General features: G+C 38.5%; 2 protein-coding genes across 2 annotated transcripts in view; one reads left to right on the top strand and one right to left on the bottom strand.

Annotated features, from left to right (window-relative positions):
• LOC102202414 (cationic amino acid transporter 2) overlaps window positions 1–3,934 on the bottom strand; it is a 6,951-nt gene extending 3,017 nt beyond the window's left edge. Inside the window, exons 1-7 of the mRNA XM_013911431.1 lie at window positions 3,565–3,934; window positions 3,291–3,446; window positions 2,923–3,073; window positions 2,692–2,837; window positions 2,182–2,404; window positions 1,864–2,000; window positions 1,624–1,726 (exon numbers count right to left, since the gene is read on the bottom strand). Of these exons, the coding sequence (XP_013766885.1) occupies window positions 1,624–1,726; window positions 1,864–2,000; window positions 2,182–2,404; window positions 2,692–2,837; window positions 2,923–3,073; window positions 3,291–3,446; window positions 3,565–3,934 (1,286 nt within the window). The remainder of the gene's footprint in view (window positions 1–1,623; window positions 1,727–1,863; window positions 2,001–2,181; window positions 2,405–2,691; window positions 2,838–2,922; window positions 3,074–3,290; window positions 3,447–3,564) is intronic.
• A 3,076-nt stretch (window positions 3,935–7,010) lies between these two features.
• casr (calcium-sensing receptor) lies at window positions 7,011–10,846 on the top strand. Its single transcript, XM_005735435.1, has 6 exons — window positions 7,011–7,195; window positions 7,274–7,580; window positions 7,764–8,603; window positions 8,696–8,926; window positions 9,505–9,628; window positions 9,711–10,846. Exons 1-6 carry the CDS (start codon window positions 7,011–7,013, stop codon window positions 10,844–10,846), a joined length of 2,823 nt encoding a protein of 940 aa, XP_005735492.1.
• Window positions 10,847–15,638: the final 4,792 nt, after the last annotated feature.

Below are 15,638 nucleotides of genomic sequence, written 5' to 3'. Positions count from 1 at the left end.
GTGGAAAAGTTCAAGGGGGCCGAATACTTTTGCAAGCCACTGTATTTTGTTGAGCCCTAGCAGCCTTAACTAATGAGCCACCACTGGTTGCCACTCAGTTTGGACAAGATCTCCAACAGCACTGGCTATAATGCAGCCCCACAACATGACAAGGTCTCCACCGTGTTTTAGCTGCAGACATCACTCCATAAGACCTGTTGCCACTGGTTTTTAGTCTAGCTCTTGTCTTGTGTTGAGGTATTTGGCAAAGCTCAGCATATACTCCTTGCTCCCTTCATTAAAATCACTTTTGAAGGGGAGCCATCATTCCAGTGAGATCATCCAGTGGCTGGAACAACTGAGGGGACAGATGAATCTCTCAAATCCTGTGTTGGCTCTTTGTATATTTTTCTATGTCTTAAGGACATGACTTTCAGATACTGTTCATTAGCTGTAGGTAATATTTCAAGCCATGTCTTCTTTTGTCCTCCACATTTCCAGTTTCCTCACTTATTAAAGACAAACTGGACGCCATGCCAAGATTGTGGTGTAGTGTTGTGTTTGGCATGCTGAACCTTTATGCAGGATTCAGAGGCAGAACTGGACTCAAAAAGACTTACAGGAAAGCCACAAACTAGAAAACCTGGAAACTCAGAATGGAATTAATAATCAACTAGGCGAACAAAACACGAGGGAGACAAAGTATGATGGTGGCTGGTACAAGGAACTAAGTAAACTGAGGTCTTAAATATACACTTGAGGCAAACAGGGAGATGAAACACGTAAGTGAACACAGCTGAACTAAATCAGGGAAACAAGACAGAGCAAAACTGACACAGGAGGTGAGACTATCAAAATAAGAGAGGAAGCATAAACACAGGGACGGAAACACAGACTCAAGACATACAACCCAAGGCAAGGAAAGGGTAAACAAACACAGAGGCATGACTGAGACAAGGGAGAGAGAGCAAGCACGGGACAGAAAGAGAGAGAGAGAGAGAGAGAGAGAGAGAGAGAGAATGGACACGAGGGGTGACTAACATAACGAGAAATCAAGAACTATAACCAAACTCAGAAGCACAAGAGAACAATACACTCATTAGCCATATATACATAAATCATCTTATACTTCTCCAAAGAAATAACTAACAAGTCCAAGCAAACTGTAATACTGGGTCAAAGACAAAGATGTGCCAATTTCTGGCTAATAGCTCTTTGTGTTATCTTTGGCATTAACTGGAAAAAAATAGCAACCAATGATGTTGGGGGGAGGGGTCTGACAGGCTGCTAGGAACAAAGTGCGTCAAGATACAGTTTTAAACTGATGCTTTGTCTGTTAGACATATTACCATTTCATCCTTTCAGTTAGAAACCCTTTTATATTTGAAGGATTCATAGGTTAGTGATTGAACAAACAAAAAACATTCCTCTGAAAATGGTCAGGTACAAGGACTGAACTAAAACTGAGTGAAAACAGCCAGTGTGCAAAGAAAAACTTTGAAAGACCTTCAGAAAGCTGGACAACTAATGGTGAAGAACACTTTTAAAAAAACGCAAGAAAGTCTTGTTTGTTAGGTGCAAAATATACTAATAATAAGCAGTAATAAGTGCAGTGCCAACATGCACACTTGTGATGATCTGTACCTTAATATGAGAATGCAAATGGCAACAAGTGTGTAGGCAAACAGGGTTCCAATCGACATCATGTCAACCAACGACTTCAGGTCAAACAATAAAGCCATGATAGCTGCAAAGAAGTAGGAGAAATTAAATATGTTTATAAATTCTGCAACCATTTTATCAGCGTAGTAGCTGATGGCCTTAACAAAATCAAATAATTAATAATAATAATTATATTATAATCTCTTCTAAAGTTAGTTATACCTGCTACGACCCCTGAAGCCAGTGTAGCAATGACAGGACTTTGTCTGTCACTCATGTTACTGAGAGGTCTGAAGAGCAGTCCATCCCGGGTCATGGCAAAGAGAACACGAGGCATTGGGAACATTGATCCTAGAAGGCTTCGGAAAAAAGCTCATAGCTCATTAACAGCAATTCAGTTATTCTCGTGTCCCTGTTTTAATTCCTAGTAATGATCCCAGTGATTTTATTTGGTGTATGTGCTATAAATGTCACCAAAGGAGTATTGTAATGTATAAAGAATTGTAGGTTTGTTTATACGTGATACTTCATGTATTATACCTTGTTGAGAGCGCACAGAGTGATCCCACAGCAACTGCATACTTTGCAGGGCCCCAACCGATGTATGTAAAGGCCACAGGCAGTGGGCTGTGAACACTGAGCAAATAGTATGGCATCAAAAGAGTCAGGGTAGCAGACACACCAAAATAAGCCAAGAAGCAGATAAGGAGAGACGCCACAATCCCGAGTGGGATTGACTTCTGAGGGTTCTGAACCTCCTCTCCTAAAGAAAAACACAAAATTATCCCAGTGTGGTTTATGCCATCATTTAATCTTTAGATGCGTTTTTATGACATAGCACCATGTCTATAAAATAAACTATTTTACAAAATGTATATGCTGTAGAGAATATTCTAGTGTCCAAAGATCTCTGTGTTTTTCTGGACAATTGAAATTGCCACAAACATCTTCTGATGTCATTGTGATCAAATTTTCACTTTCCTTATGCAGTGCATTATAATTACTGGCTTTGCACTTAAAGGGTTTTGAAACACAAATTCTAAAAGTTACCTGTTGTTGCAATGCAGTCAAATCCAACAAATGCATAAAAGCAAGTGGCTGCTCCTGCTAATGTCCCCTCAAAACCAAAAGGGAAAAATCCTCCGCTGCCGTATGTGGTGGTTTTATTCAGGGTCGTATAGTTGCTGTAAACAGTGATCAACAGTCAAGCAGCTAAAAAAAAAGAAAGAAAAATACAGCAGAAGCCAAAATAACGGGGGCAGGGGGAGGCCATACTCGGATTGGTTTGGAAGGGTGTCTTCATATCTGTACCAGTTGTTGATGTCCCCCTTTATGAACCCAGAGAGGATAACAAAGAGCAACACCAGGATGTTAACTGCTGTAAAAACTTTATTTACAGTGGCCGATTCTTTAACACCAAATGCAAGAATCCCTAGAAAGAAAAATATATAAGAATTAATTTCACCATGTCAATGAACCTAGTGGAAACTCATTTGTCAAATATTTACTTTAGTCAAAAATATGTAGGACACTTCAACCTCTTGTGGTTTTTTTTATTTTATTTTTTTATCATTTTTTAAACTTACAATAAACTAAGAGTACCTGTATTATGTTAATAAATAGTTAGGTTTTTAGTATATGAAACTTACCTGCCAAGAGCATAATGATACCTGCTGCAAAGAAGTCTGGATAGGGAGCCAATCCAGGTAAATCCATTGCAACCTGTTTGCCTAAAGAGTTGGCAATGACATTTCCAATGAGATCATCAAAGGTCCCACTCCAGGCTCTGGCTACACTTGATGTCCCTTAACAACAGAAGCCATTAGCAAACAATACCCGGTGTTACTTAAAATCACTTGACAAATATTATTTTAATCTATGATTTTTCCAGGATTAATATTCATTCAATGGCCTTATTGTTACCTATGACATAAGACAGCAGGAGGTTCCAGCCTGTGGCAAAAGCCCATATCTCACCCACAGTCACGTAGCTATAGAGATAAGCAGAGCCAGTTTTGGGAACACGAGCTCCAAATTCAGCATAACACAGTCCTGCAAAGATGGAGGCCACTGCTGCTATCAGGAAGGAGATTATGATACTAGGCCCGGCCACAGCTCTGGCCACTTCTCCTGAAAGCACATACACACCGGCCCCCAGTGTGCTGCCGACCCCAAGAGCCACCAAATCAAGGGTAGTCAGACACCGGCGAAAGTTGGACACTTCACCCTCAGGCTCCAGAGGTTTTCTACGTGAAATATTCTGCAGAAACTGCAGCACCTTTGCACCGGACATCTGTGATAATTAGGAATTATTCAGTTAATTGTGTGGGTACTAGAAGAAAATCAAAACTTGAGAACTGGCAGTGAGAAAATTGTGAATACAACCAGGACTAGATTTTAATTATTTTTTATGCTGTTATCTGATCAAACAAAGTAAATTTGTTTTGTTTTACAGTTCATTTAATCCGAGTTGGTAAATGATAAATGGACTAGTTCTTACGTAGCACTGTTCTGCTTTACTTGAGCACTCAAAGCCTTTATGCATTTAATAATAATTATTATTAGTGTATAAATCACCATATGACTTCACAAATGAACAAGTTCACGTTTCATACCATCAACAGTAAGCTACAACTACACATACAGAGACTTTACTGAACAGTAGAGACTATAAGCACTAATTTTTACTTTGTTATTCATGCAATAATTTGACAAGTATATTTCATGGTCTATTTGCTGAGTAAATGAGGGCACATAGTGCTTTATCATAATAAATTTATGATTTTACAGTGTTTATATAATGTACCGATGATTCACCGTGACTCAGATAAGATGTCATTACAAAATAAGCCATGCACACTAATTACACAAACTAACAAACTGAGATTACAGCTGATATATTAAAGTCACATCAATAAACAAAGAGAGGCATTCCTTACCTTTCTAGCTAAACTCTGTGTGAGTCTGTTTTGATCTGTCCCACTCCACACTGTGTATGAGAATAAATTCATTCACCGTGAACTCTTCACAGCCCAACATTTTTTTACACATTATGTTACATTTCAGACTTATGTGCCATTTCTGAAAAAGAGCAGATCAGAATGATTTGTGTGAGCACTCACATATCAAGACTTTATAAAGGTGGGAGCAAGCGGGAAAAAACTTATTTTAGCTGTTTTTTGTGCGTAGATGACACTTATACTAAACATGTTTTTACATTTGAATTAAACTGAATGCTATAAAAAAAAAGCTATTGAAACCTTAATGATGAATTGCTCTTACTGATTCATACATTCGGTCATAAAGACGTGCTGGTGAATTTATTAATTCACTTTATAATTTATTTTCGCTTCAAATCTAGAAACACATTTACTCATTTATTGTCATTTCTTTCAATAATATGTGAACAAATTAAGCATGCACTAATTTGCTGTAAGATTATTGGCCTCATTTACCAAATGCTACTGTTAATGGTTCTCACAGTACTTTATACGCCTGCTGATTAGCATGCCAAGGTCTGCATGTAGTATGACGACCTTCCTCTAGCTATAAAGAAGTTGACTGAAACTTAGAACAGACTTATTAGACTTATTGTAACCTCTGGAGAGCTTCTGTGTGCCTGATGTCTCGTGAACACACAGTCGCCTTGGGACCCTGGTAAGTCAACACGTTGTAAAGTGAAATGGTTTTCACTGGAGACATCTCCTCAGCAACAAATTGACTTGTTCATCAGAGCGGGAATCAACTAATTGTTTGGAGAACAATTAGCTGAACATAAGGGTACAATCCATTGCTTCCAGGAGTTCATGGAATCACAATGCAGATGAAATACAATAAAAATGTAAACGTGAAAAAGGCACTTAGTTATTACATAATAAAAATAGTAATACTACTACTATTAATAATATTACACAGAATCCTGTTCCAAATCCATTTTTATCAAAGCCCGTACAGAAAGGCAATCTCCACAACTCGTCTTTTTTAATCCAACAATGAGGCTGTGTACTAGGAAATACATAAATTTTCATTTGTAATAGCGTAGACAAAAGAATAGATTTTAAGCCCCAACCTATCCTCTGCCACTTTAGATGTGATTTCTTTCAGGAGGAGTGAACTGTGAGCTGACTTCATTAGCTGAAGGAAATGGCCTATCCTTCTCTTTGTTAATGATTCATCTGCAGAAAGAGGTTCAGAAGCCAGCAGCATTGTCTAGCGAAATCATTCAGCAGTCAGGATATTTTGGAAAAAGTCCTTAAAATCGACGAATAGCCTCAAATTGACTGTTTCACATGTCTTTAAGTAATACTCGGGAATTTGGGAGGTAAGTTTTATTTGAGTTTATATGCCATATTTTTGTTGTTTTAAATGGATGTTTAAAAAGCAGGACATTATTTTAACCAATAGACCCATAACTACTTTCTAATTTAGGTTTTTAATCATTTGAAACCAGTAATAAAACCGTGGTTAGTGGCTTTATTGATTTTAAAACACTTTTGGATCGATTTTTAATCACAGTTTAGTTAAAACTGTTCTTTGAATTAACTGAGTTACTTTCTGTTTTTTTTTTAACATTTACCTGCAAGATGTAATAAATCCTAATTGTAGAAAATTGATGTGTTTTTTTTTGTTTCTCCTTAGTGCAATAAAAATTCTTCTTCTCCGTAATGTGGCAAACAATGGCTCCTAGGGGTTGTAGTTGCTTCATTATCACGGCTCTGCCCCAGCATTTTTCCAGCAGTATTAACCAGCTGCAGCAGGGCCGCTATGGCTTTTCTCCATGGTGACTGGGTTCACTGGCCATAGCATTTGCAGGAAGGTCATTAGAGTGTGACTTCTCTCTTGGCTCATGTATATCCTGTGCTTGTTTCAGTTCATCTAGGATATTTCAAGAACACTATGACACTGTTAGTGGGGTGTGAAATGTTTAAATTTATCTCTTCTTAGAATTACAACTAAAGAAGTCAGCTCATTAAGTAAAATCCTAACTCTTAGAAAACTTCTGTATCTGAGTGGTCTGGCTCAAGCAAGAAATATAGCCTTAGGCCATGATGGCTCATTACAATATTTTGTCCCTGCTTAAGCTGGAAAATGAACTCAATAATTGGAGTTAAGTCAGTATTACACACTCGGCATATTCCTGTGTTTTTCTGAATTAAAAACGGAAAACTCTAACGATTTCACCAGTGGTACTTATTTCTAACCAATGAGTTGTTCATCTCTGTGTTTCAAACAGGTAGACCTTCATCAGCATAAACATGAATAACACAAAACAACCCAGCAGGCAGATTGATGGGAGAAGTTAATATTGAAATTTTCTTCATCCTGGGAAGTCACAGAAAACAATCGTATCCAATCAAAGACAAAAAAAGATGAGACTGCTTCTGTATTATTTGACACTGCTGGGGTCCAGTTATGTGATTTCAACGTACGGACCCCACCAGAGAGCACAGATGACTGGTGATATTTTACTTGGAGGTCTTTTCCCCTTACACTTTGGCATTGCATCCAAAGATCAAGACCTTGCAGCCCGGCCAGAATCCACTCAGTGTGTCAGGTAATTTATGCTCTGAGGTAACAAAAAACCCTTTTGCAAACCAAGTGTGTCATACTCATGCCTTTTTTCTTTGCACAGGTTCAATTTCCGTGGTTTTCGTTGGCTCCAGGCCATGATTTTTGCGATTGAAGAGATTAACAACAGCAGTACGCTCCTTCCCAACATCACGCTGGGCTACAGGATTTTTGACACTTGCAACACTGTGTCAAAAGCCTTGGAAGCCACCCTAAGTTTTGTGGCCCAAAATAAGATCGACTCTTTAAATTTAGATGAGTTTTGCAACTGTACTGATCACATACCATCAACCATTGCAGTAGTAGGAGCTGCTGGATCTGCTGTCTCCACAGCAGTTGCAAACTTGCTGGGTCTATTTTATATCCCTCAGGTGAGTTGCTGGGTAATAGCTATGTCAACAACACATCATTACTTCATTATCTACATCCATAAAAATTAAGTCTACATATAATGATTTTCGTGTTTGTTCAATAAATGATTTGAAAGTGGTTAAAGATAATTAAGAAGATGCAATGACAACCTGATAGATTAACTGAGCAATTTCCTGTTTCAGATCAGTTATGCCTCGTCTAGCCGCCTACTGAGCAACAAGAATCAGTACAAGTCCTTCATGAGAACCATTCCTACAGATGAGTACCAGGCCACAGCCATGGCAGACATTATTGAGTACTTTCAGTGGAACTGGGTCATTGCTGTGGCCTCCGATGATGAGTATGGGCGTCCAGGGATTGAAAAGTTTGAGAAGGAGATGGAAGAGCGAGACATCTGCATTCATCTAAATGAACTTATTTCTCAGTATTTTGAGGATCACGAAATCAAAGCACTGGCTGACAGGATTGAAAATTCCACAGCTAAAGTAATCGTTGTGTTCGCCAGTGGCCCAGATGTCGAACCTCTAATCAAAGAGATGGTTAGGAGAAACATCACAGATCGGATCTGGTTAGCCAGTGAAGCTTGGGCAATCTCCTCCCTTGTTGCTAAACCAGAATATCTTGATGTTATGGCAGGGACTATTGGTTTTGCTCTAAAGGCAGGTCGTATACCTGGCTTTAGAGAGTTCTTACGGCACGTCCAACCAAAGAAAGACAGTCATAATGAATTTGTCAGAGAGTTTTGGGAAGAAACTTTCAACTGCTATCTAGAAGATAGCCCGAGATTCCAAGAAAGTGAGAATGGCAGCACTAGTTTCAGGCCTTTGTGTAGTGGTGAGGAGGACATCGCAAGTGTTGAAACACCATACCTGGACTACAAACACCTTCGTATCTCCTATAACGTTTATGTTGCAGTTTATTCCATAGCACAGGCGCTACAGGACATACTCACATGCACACCTGGACGTGGACTTTTTGCAAACAATTCCTGCGCAGATATAAAAAAAATGGAAGCATGGCAGGTACAATGTATTTAATTTATGTTTAATAAAAGGAGCTAAATATTAGATATGCCAATGTGTGAATCATGAAAGCATGTTCTTCTATTTCTCAGGTCCTTAAGCAGCTTAGGCATTTGAACTACACCAACAGCATGGGAGAAAAGATGCGCTTTGACGAGAACTCAGATATGGAAGCAAATTACACCATTATAAACTGGCACAGGTCTACTGAAGATGGCTCTGTGGTTTTTGAAGAGGTTGGATATTACAACATGCATGCCAAGAGAGGAGCCAAGCTGTTCATTGACAGGACAAAGATTCTTTGGAATGGCTATAGCACAGAGGTCAGTGAAACTCTTTTGTATATCCATTAAAACACTGTTATTTCTTGTCATTGAGGAAAAACAAGGGAACGCGGCTCTGACTTATCAGTGTCTCAGCTGATAAATGGTACTTTTTAAGGTAAAACAGCTGCCTGCATAAGTACTATCGGAGCAATAAGAGTGGACCAAAACTAAAGTTGTGATTTTATGTGAAGCTAAATACAGATGTCACCTTTGTGGTTGTGGATTACCATTTTTCAGCCCCGAGTTTTGCATTTTAGCCCTTGCCGTCTGGGAAGTAGTCCCCCTGTTGGCCTCCTTTCTCTCCACCACTGGAAATGCAGTGTATGGCCCACCTTACAGGGCCAGTATTTGAGACTCACATGTATGGTATAGTTTCCACATCCATAAGTCAGGTGGTGTCTGCTTCAGTCTCTGTTATGTAAGATGGTGTGTGTGAAGTCCCATGTCTTCCGCTTCTGTAACGTAGACTTCTTTTTAAATTAGTACAGGGGGATTTCTTTATTTCTATTTTACATTTGAATGCCCATCTAAATCAACCCCTCTCATTAACCTTCCTGTTATTTTATCTTCTAAAGGTGCCATTCTCTAACTGCAGCGAGGACTGTGAACCTGGCACAAGAAAGGGGATCATAGACAGCATGCCTACTTGCTGCTTTGAATGCACAGAGTGTTCTGATGGTGAATACAGTAATCATAAAGGTATGTAGGTAGATGCAAAACACTCTCTGTTAATGTTAGACTTGATGAATAATAGAGTTTTAACACAGTTTCTCTTATACAGATGCCAGTGTTTGTGCCAAGTGTCCAAATAACTCCTGGTCAAACGGGAACCACACATTCTGTTTCCTCAAGGAAGTCGAGTTTCTCTCCTGGACAGAACCATTTGGGATAGCTCTGGCTATATGTGCAGTACTGGGTGTTGTCTTGACAGCCTTTGTGATTGGAGTCTTTGTCAGATTTCGCAACACCCCAATTGTGAAGGCCACAAACCGAGAACTATCATATGTGCTCCTTTTCTCACTTATCTGTTGCTTCTCCAGCTCTCTCATCTTTATTGGAGAGCCACAAGACTGGACATGCCGTTTACGCCAACCCGCCTTTGGGGTCAGTTTTGTTCTCTGCATCTCCTGCATCCTTGTCAAAACTAACAGAGTCCTTTTGGTATTTGAGGCCAAGATTCCTACGAGTCTCCATCGTAAATGGTGGGGATTGAATCTGCAGTTTCTCCTGGTGTTTCTGTGCACATTTGTCCAAGTCATGATATGTGTGGTCTGGCTTTACAACGCCCCTCCTTCTAGTTACCAAAATCATGACATCGATGAGATCATTTTTATCACATGCAATGAGGGCTCTGTGATGGCTCTTGGGTTTTTAATTGGCTACACGTGCATATTGGCAGCCATATGTTTCTTCTTTGCATTTAAGTCACGGAAACTTCCAGAAAACTTTACAGAGGCCAAGTTCATTACTTTTAGCATGCTCATATTCTTTATTGTTTGGATCTCTTTTATTCCTGCATACTTCAGTACTTACGGCAAGTTTGTTTCAGCTGTGGAGGTCATTGCTATCCTGGCATCTAGCTTTGGGATGCTAGCCTGTATCTTCTTCAACAAGGTCTACATCATCCTCTTCAAACCCTCCAGGAACACGATTGAGGAAGTCAGATGCAGCACTGCAGCCCATGCTTTCAAAGTGGCTGCCAAAGCTACATTAAAACACAGCACAACTTCAAGAAAAAAGTCCGGCAGCCTCGGTGGGTCTTCTGCCTCAACTCCTTCCTCATCCATCAGCGTCAAGACCAATGGCAATGACTACGACACTGCCTCAGGAAAGCACAGGCCAAGGGTGAGCTTTGGGAGTGGAACAGTTACTTTGTCCTTGAGTTTCGAGGAGTCCAGGAGGAGTTCTCTGATGTGATTGCTAGGTGTTGATGTGTCACCTTCACTGATCCAAATTAAGTAGGAGTGTATTTTTTTAGACTTTGTTTTGGAATTTATTTTAATGTAGATTTTTTTTCTTTAACTTTTTTCCCTCTCCATATTTTATCAGAATGATCAGTCGAAACAATATACTGTCTTTGAATTCTGTTACTTTTAGTATTTCTGATTAATGTTAACTCTGCTAATATGGTAAAACACAGCAATACAAGCAAAATTTCCAATTGTTGCCTGTTCTTTAAAGGATTATCCACTTTCTAAAAGGCGTTCGCACTGTTTTGTGGCACAATGTTCCCTCCTCTGATAAATATCCTCCTATATTCCCTCTATTGTATTTTGTTATGACACTATGAGCTTGTAAAATACAAACTAACTACCTATAATGTGATGTATATAATAAAAATGAACCAAGATGCAAGTAAAAATTACCTAAATTCTCTTGGAAATAGATCTTATTACTAGAAAATCTGGTGAACACACTGACTAAAGGGGATTCTGGTCTTTCTAAGAACTTGCTCTGCTTGTGGTTTGCTTATCACAAGTATCTGACAACTGCAAACAGTGCAGGCCTGTTTCGCATGTTAATGTCATTCGTGCAGTAATCCTGCCCTGCAGTCATTTCTTTACAATGGTGGTAGGAGGAGTAGCCATCTGCTTGCCAAATGTAAAATCTGTAACTTTTCTAAACTCTATGGTACGTGTTTATTTCAGGGCTGCAGAGATAATTTTACATATAAAGCTGTTTAACAAATCACTGAACGTTTATTGAACAGACGATACAGTACACCCATAAATGTACATGTTCGTGGGTGTACTGAGCACAAATAAAAGTATAATAGTGGCTATGTGGAGTCTGCTCTCAAAAACATCCCATCATTTGTTACCAGAATATTGTGAAAGAGCACCTTGTACCTTTACAAAGCTAATGATATTTTTTGTGAACTTTCTACTTTAAATTAAGGTTTAACTCCTTAAGAATGATAAAGGATAGAGAACTGAGTATTAACATGTATATGAAATTATCAACACAAGAGTGAAATACAATAGAGAAGGTATCATAATGTAAGGCTTCTTTGATGGTGCAGAATCTCCTGAAACTCAATACAACAAATTACATTTACAACCCTTAAAAGAAATGAATACAGGGAGACATTAAAAAAGGACAAATCCAGTTTTTCAGAGTACCCCACATTTAATCAAAATTATTACTTTGGAATGACCTCAACTGGTCAGTAAATGACAAACCACAATATAGTTGAGTTTCAGCAGTTCAATCTGAATATATAGTCAAAAATGTCTCTTGTCAGTTCATCAAGTCTGAGCTACACCAGAAGGAAGTGCATGTTTCAAATGAATACTGTTAATGGATGTTTGGCCAGTTATGAAATGAAATTGTTTCTTTAATTCTCCTGTTGTGAATGTTTAATGTGTGTATTTAATAAAGGCAGAGATAGCCACGATGGTTTACATATTATTAGTGTCAGTACACTGACGTTGTCTATTTTTCTGACTTAGATGAAAGTCCAGTCATATTTTATGACTAATTAAAACAGAAATTATATAGCCCACACTGTGTGAACATGAAAGCCAAGACTTGGAAAATTTATAGCTCAACACCACCATCTAGGAACGCAGCCAAGGAAATATTCCTCTGAAAAGTAGTGACATCTATTGTTTCAGTGCTCTCTACAACTGAAGTCAAAACCACAACCCCACATCCGAGTCTCAAAATATAATAAAATCCCACGAGCTATGTAATAGCATATTAATATAATATAATACATGTACACTATGTTACAAAAATAAGGTAAAAGGGCATCTCACAAGCACCAGACCTCCCACATGTCTCAATAAGAGGTCAGTGTGCTCAGTTATTCAGGACCACACTCGACCTGAAACTGACTGAGGTGCAGCTGGACAACCAACTCCTCTGTTGACAGGAAGAAACTAGCTTTATCTGTAGAGGCTCAAATATAGCTCTGCAGCACGACCAGCATGTTGCTGACATCTGAACTCTAGGGTGGGATGAACCATAGACTGAGCAAAATAACCAGGAAGCATTGCATGCTGTGCACATCTGTCAAAGCTTGCCCTAGCTGAAAAAGGAGAGGGTTTTGTCAAAGTACTGTAATTATTCAAATGGAAAACACTGGCACACCTGCAAGTGGAAATAGGAAATTTGATTGAATTTTAACTACAGTGGAGTAGAAATTTACCCTTTCACAAAGTTTATTTAAGCTAAATCTTTCATATTTTATTCACATAAAAATCTCACAAAATTAAACGTGGAAAGAGAAAAGACTGGAAAGCAAACTTTCAAAGGCTGTAGTGCTGTTGCATTTAGCTTTTCTACAAGCTGTTTACTTATGACTCTCCATCAATGCTCAGAATTAGCAAAAACAACAACAACAACAACAAATAGAAACAAATTAAAAACCCCGAGTACAAAATCCAAATTCAAATAAATAAACAAGTCCATATTATAGTCAATTTATACCAATTTGCATAGGTAGAATAGACACAAATTAAGCTAAAGTTATTTATAAGACATCTTAAGTGGGAATAAAGATAAGATAAGATAAAAGCTTTTAATCTTGTTAGAGATTCTTCTGCTTTTTTTTTTTTTTTTAGAAATATGAGCAGAATCAGAAGCACTGTGGGTAGAGCAATGACTGCATAGTAGTGATGAAAATTTATATACTAACGTAACAACAGTTAAAAATGTATCCGTGAGTTTTGTCCTCCAGTAGTTTTTGGTGTCATCAACAGATCGCAAACTTCAATTTTGAAATTTTCACACCGGAAGTATTTATGTGACGCACATCATCATCGTCAACTCGCAGACTTTCTGCCTCAACAGAAAAACGGCGTTTATGAGGCATAAGCAAATAATATAAAAAGCAGAAATTAAAGAAGATTTACTCATAATAAATAATATAACCGTTAAACCCCCGCCGCCCGAGATCTCTTCAAGGTCTTAAAGGTAAAACTTTATTATGAAATGCGTGGAACGGAAGTCCTTACTAATTTACTTTTACTTGACTGGTGGGCTTGTAGACGGGCTAATTACAGCGATGTTGTAGTCCATGAAAGGCTACTTAAGTATCAGGTAAGGAAATTGGTGTTTTGCGCTAAATTGAAATAAGGCCAGACTGTACTCGGCTTCCAAGACACGTGTCTCTTTTAATGCTAATGTTTTATTTTTAATAGCCGTTATATCCGCATTCGTCAGCTAGCTAGCAGGTAAGCTATAACTACAGGTGGCGTTTATGTGAGGGCATCAACGTGTAAGTTGTGAGCTTCTGCAATCATAAAAAGGACTGCAGTCAAAAGAGAGAGGAGCTGGCACAAGTATAAGGAAAACAAAAAGGTACTGTTTCGTTGATCTGCACCTCGTGTTATGGACGAACTAGTCGACGTTAGCTTGACTGTGTTCTCAAAATTAACTCAGAGAAATCTTACTAAAAATGGCAGAACATTAATATTTAAATTATAAAACGCTTTCCTGCTAACGATCCTGCTAGCATCCCAAGAGAGGACAACCATGCTAGCAATAGCATAATGGCTTTCATGTGTTTTGTTTGTCGCTGGTTGTGAGTTAAAAAATTATCATAATAATGTTAACGGAAAAAGAGTTAGCGTTAATTGTTATGTCAGCTGATGGCATCTGTGTTTGATTTAATGGAGAGAGTGTATTATTATAGTAGTATGTCAATGAAACTGGAGTGTTACTCTGTTTTACATGTTTTTGGTTTAAATAGGAGACCTAGAAAAAAAAAAAGCCCATTCATTAATCTCCTCTGTAATGGACATTTGTTTTTGGTCTATGTCTTTTGACTTATTTGAGCTACCCTACTAAATCCTGATGTACTCAATGGAGGCCATCCAGGGCTTTCAATTGGTCTCTCGTGTGTTTGGCTGGGCTCTTTTAGTTCGAAAGAGGAAGGTAATCACAAAAAAAGTTCAGCTTTTTTTCCCCCTCGGTTCTCAGGAGGATCTAAAGAAAATTACTACTATTAACAAGCAGTCCACAGTTTTGATCAACTTATCAGCTGTTTCTATATCTTCGGGCATTTTCTGTTTTTGAAACGGGATAGTTTGTTTTATTATGCAGTCATTTTCTGTAATGAATACTTTACCAGCGAAACTACCATCTGAGCAATAATCTGCTCAAGTGGTAGTACAGGTTCAGAAAGTACACGTATCAGTTCAAGTAACACGGTAAACTGGTTCCTTAATGTGGCTTTTCCTGCTAATGTCTCACATATTGTTAGCTAAAACCTGCCCTCAGAATGTGTTGCATGTTTCCAAGCAAAAATGCACCCTTTTTTTGGTTCTAACATTTTTATTTTCTGTTCATCTATTCCCAGTTGGTGGAGTGCCCAAGCTTATGGCCCCCCGTCTAAAAGTGGAGTTTTCTGATTCACCAATGGAATTTCACAAATAAGTGCTTGCTCTATATTATAGTGACTATAATAATTAGTTTCTATATAGTCAAGGAGCATGTCTCATCAGCATGGGATGACTGGTCAGCGACTCTATGGCTGTCACTGTTTTTGCTGAAACGTTCTTTGTGAAAGAAGTAGCGTAAACTATAGCTTACAGAATCTACATTCACTTTTTCTGCCTTCACATCAGCAAAGTCACATAGCCATGGGCTATTGTTCAAGTTCGAGGAAGATTTCACGCAAGAGCAAGTACGTCATACTGCTGATTCTTGTGCTGTCAGTACTGGCATGGATAGCAATATTTTCAAGAGAGATGGTGAAACC

Source organism: Pundamilia nyererei, unplaced genomic scaffold (genome assembly GCF_000239375.1).
Source record: "Pundamilia nyererei isolate P.nyererei 1_Seehausen unplaced genomic scaffold, PunNye1.0 scaffold00064, whole genome shotgun sequence".
Taxonomy (NCBI): domain Eukaryota; kingdom Metazoa; phylum Chordata; class Actinopteri; order Cichliformes; family Cichlidae; genus Pundamilia; species Pundamilia nyererei.
The sequence above is the reverse complement of the archived record's forward strand: the minus strand, read 5'-3'. Positions and strand labels throughout refer to the sequence as shown.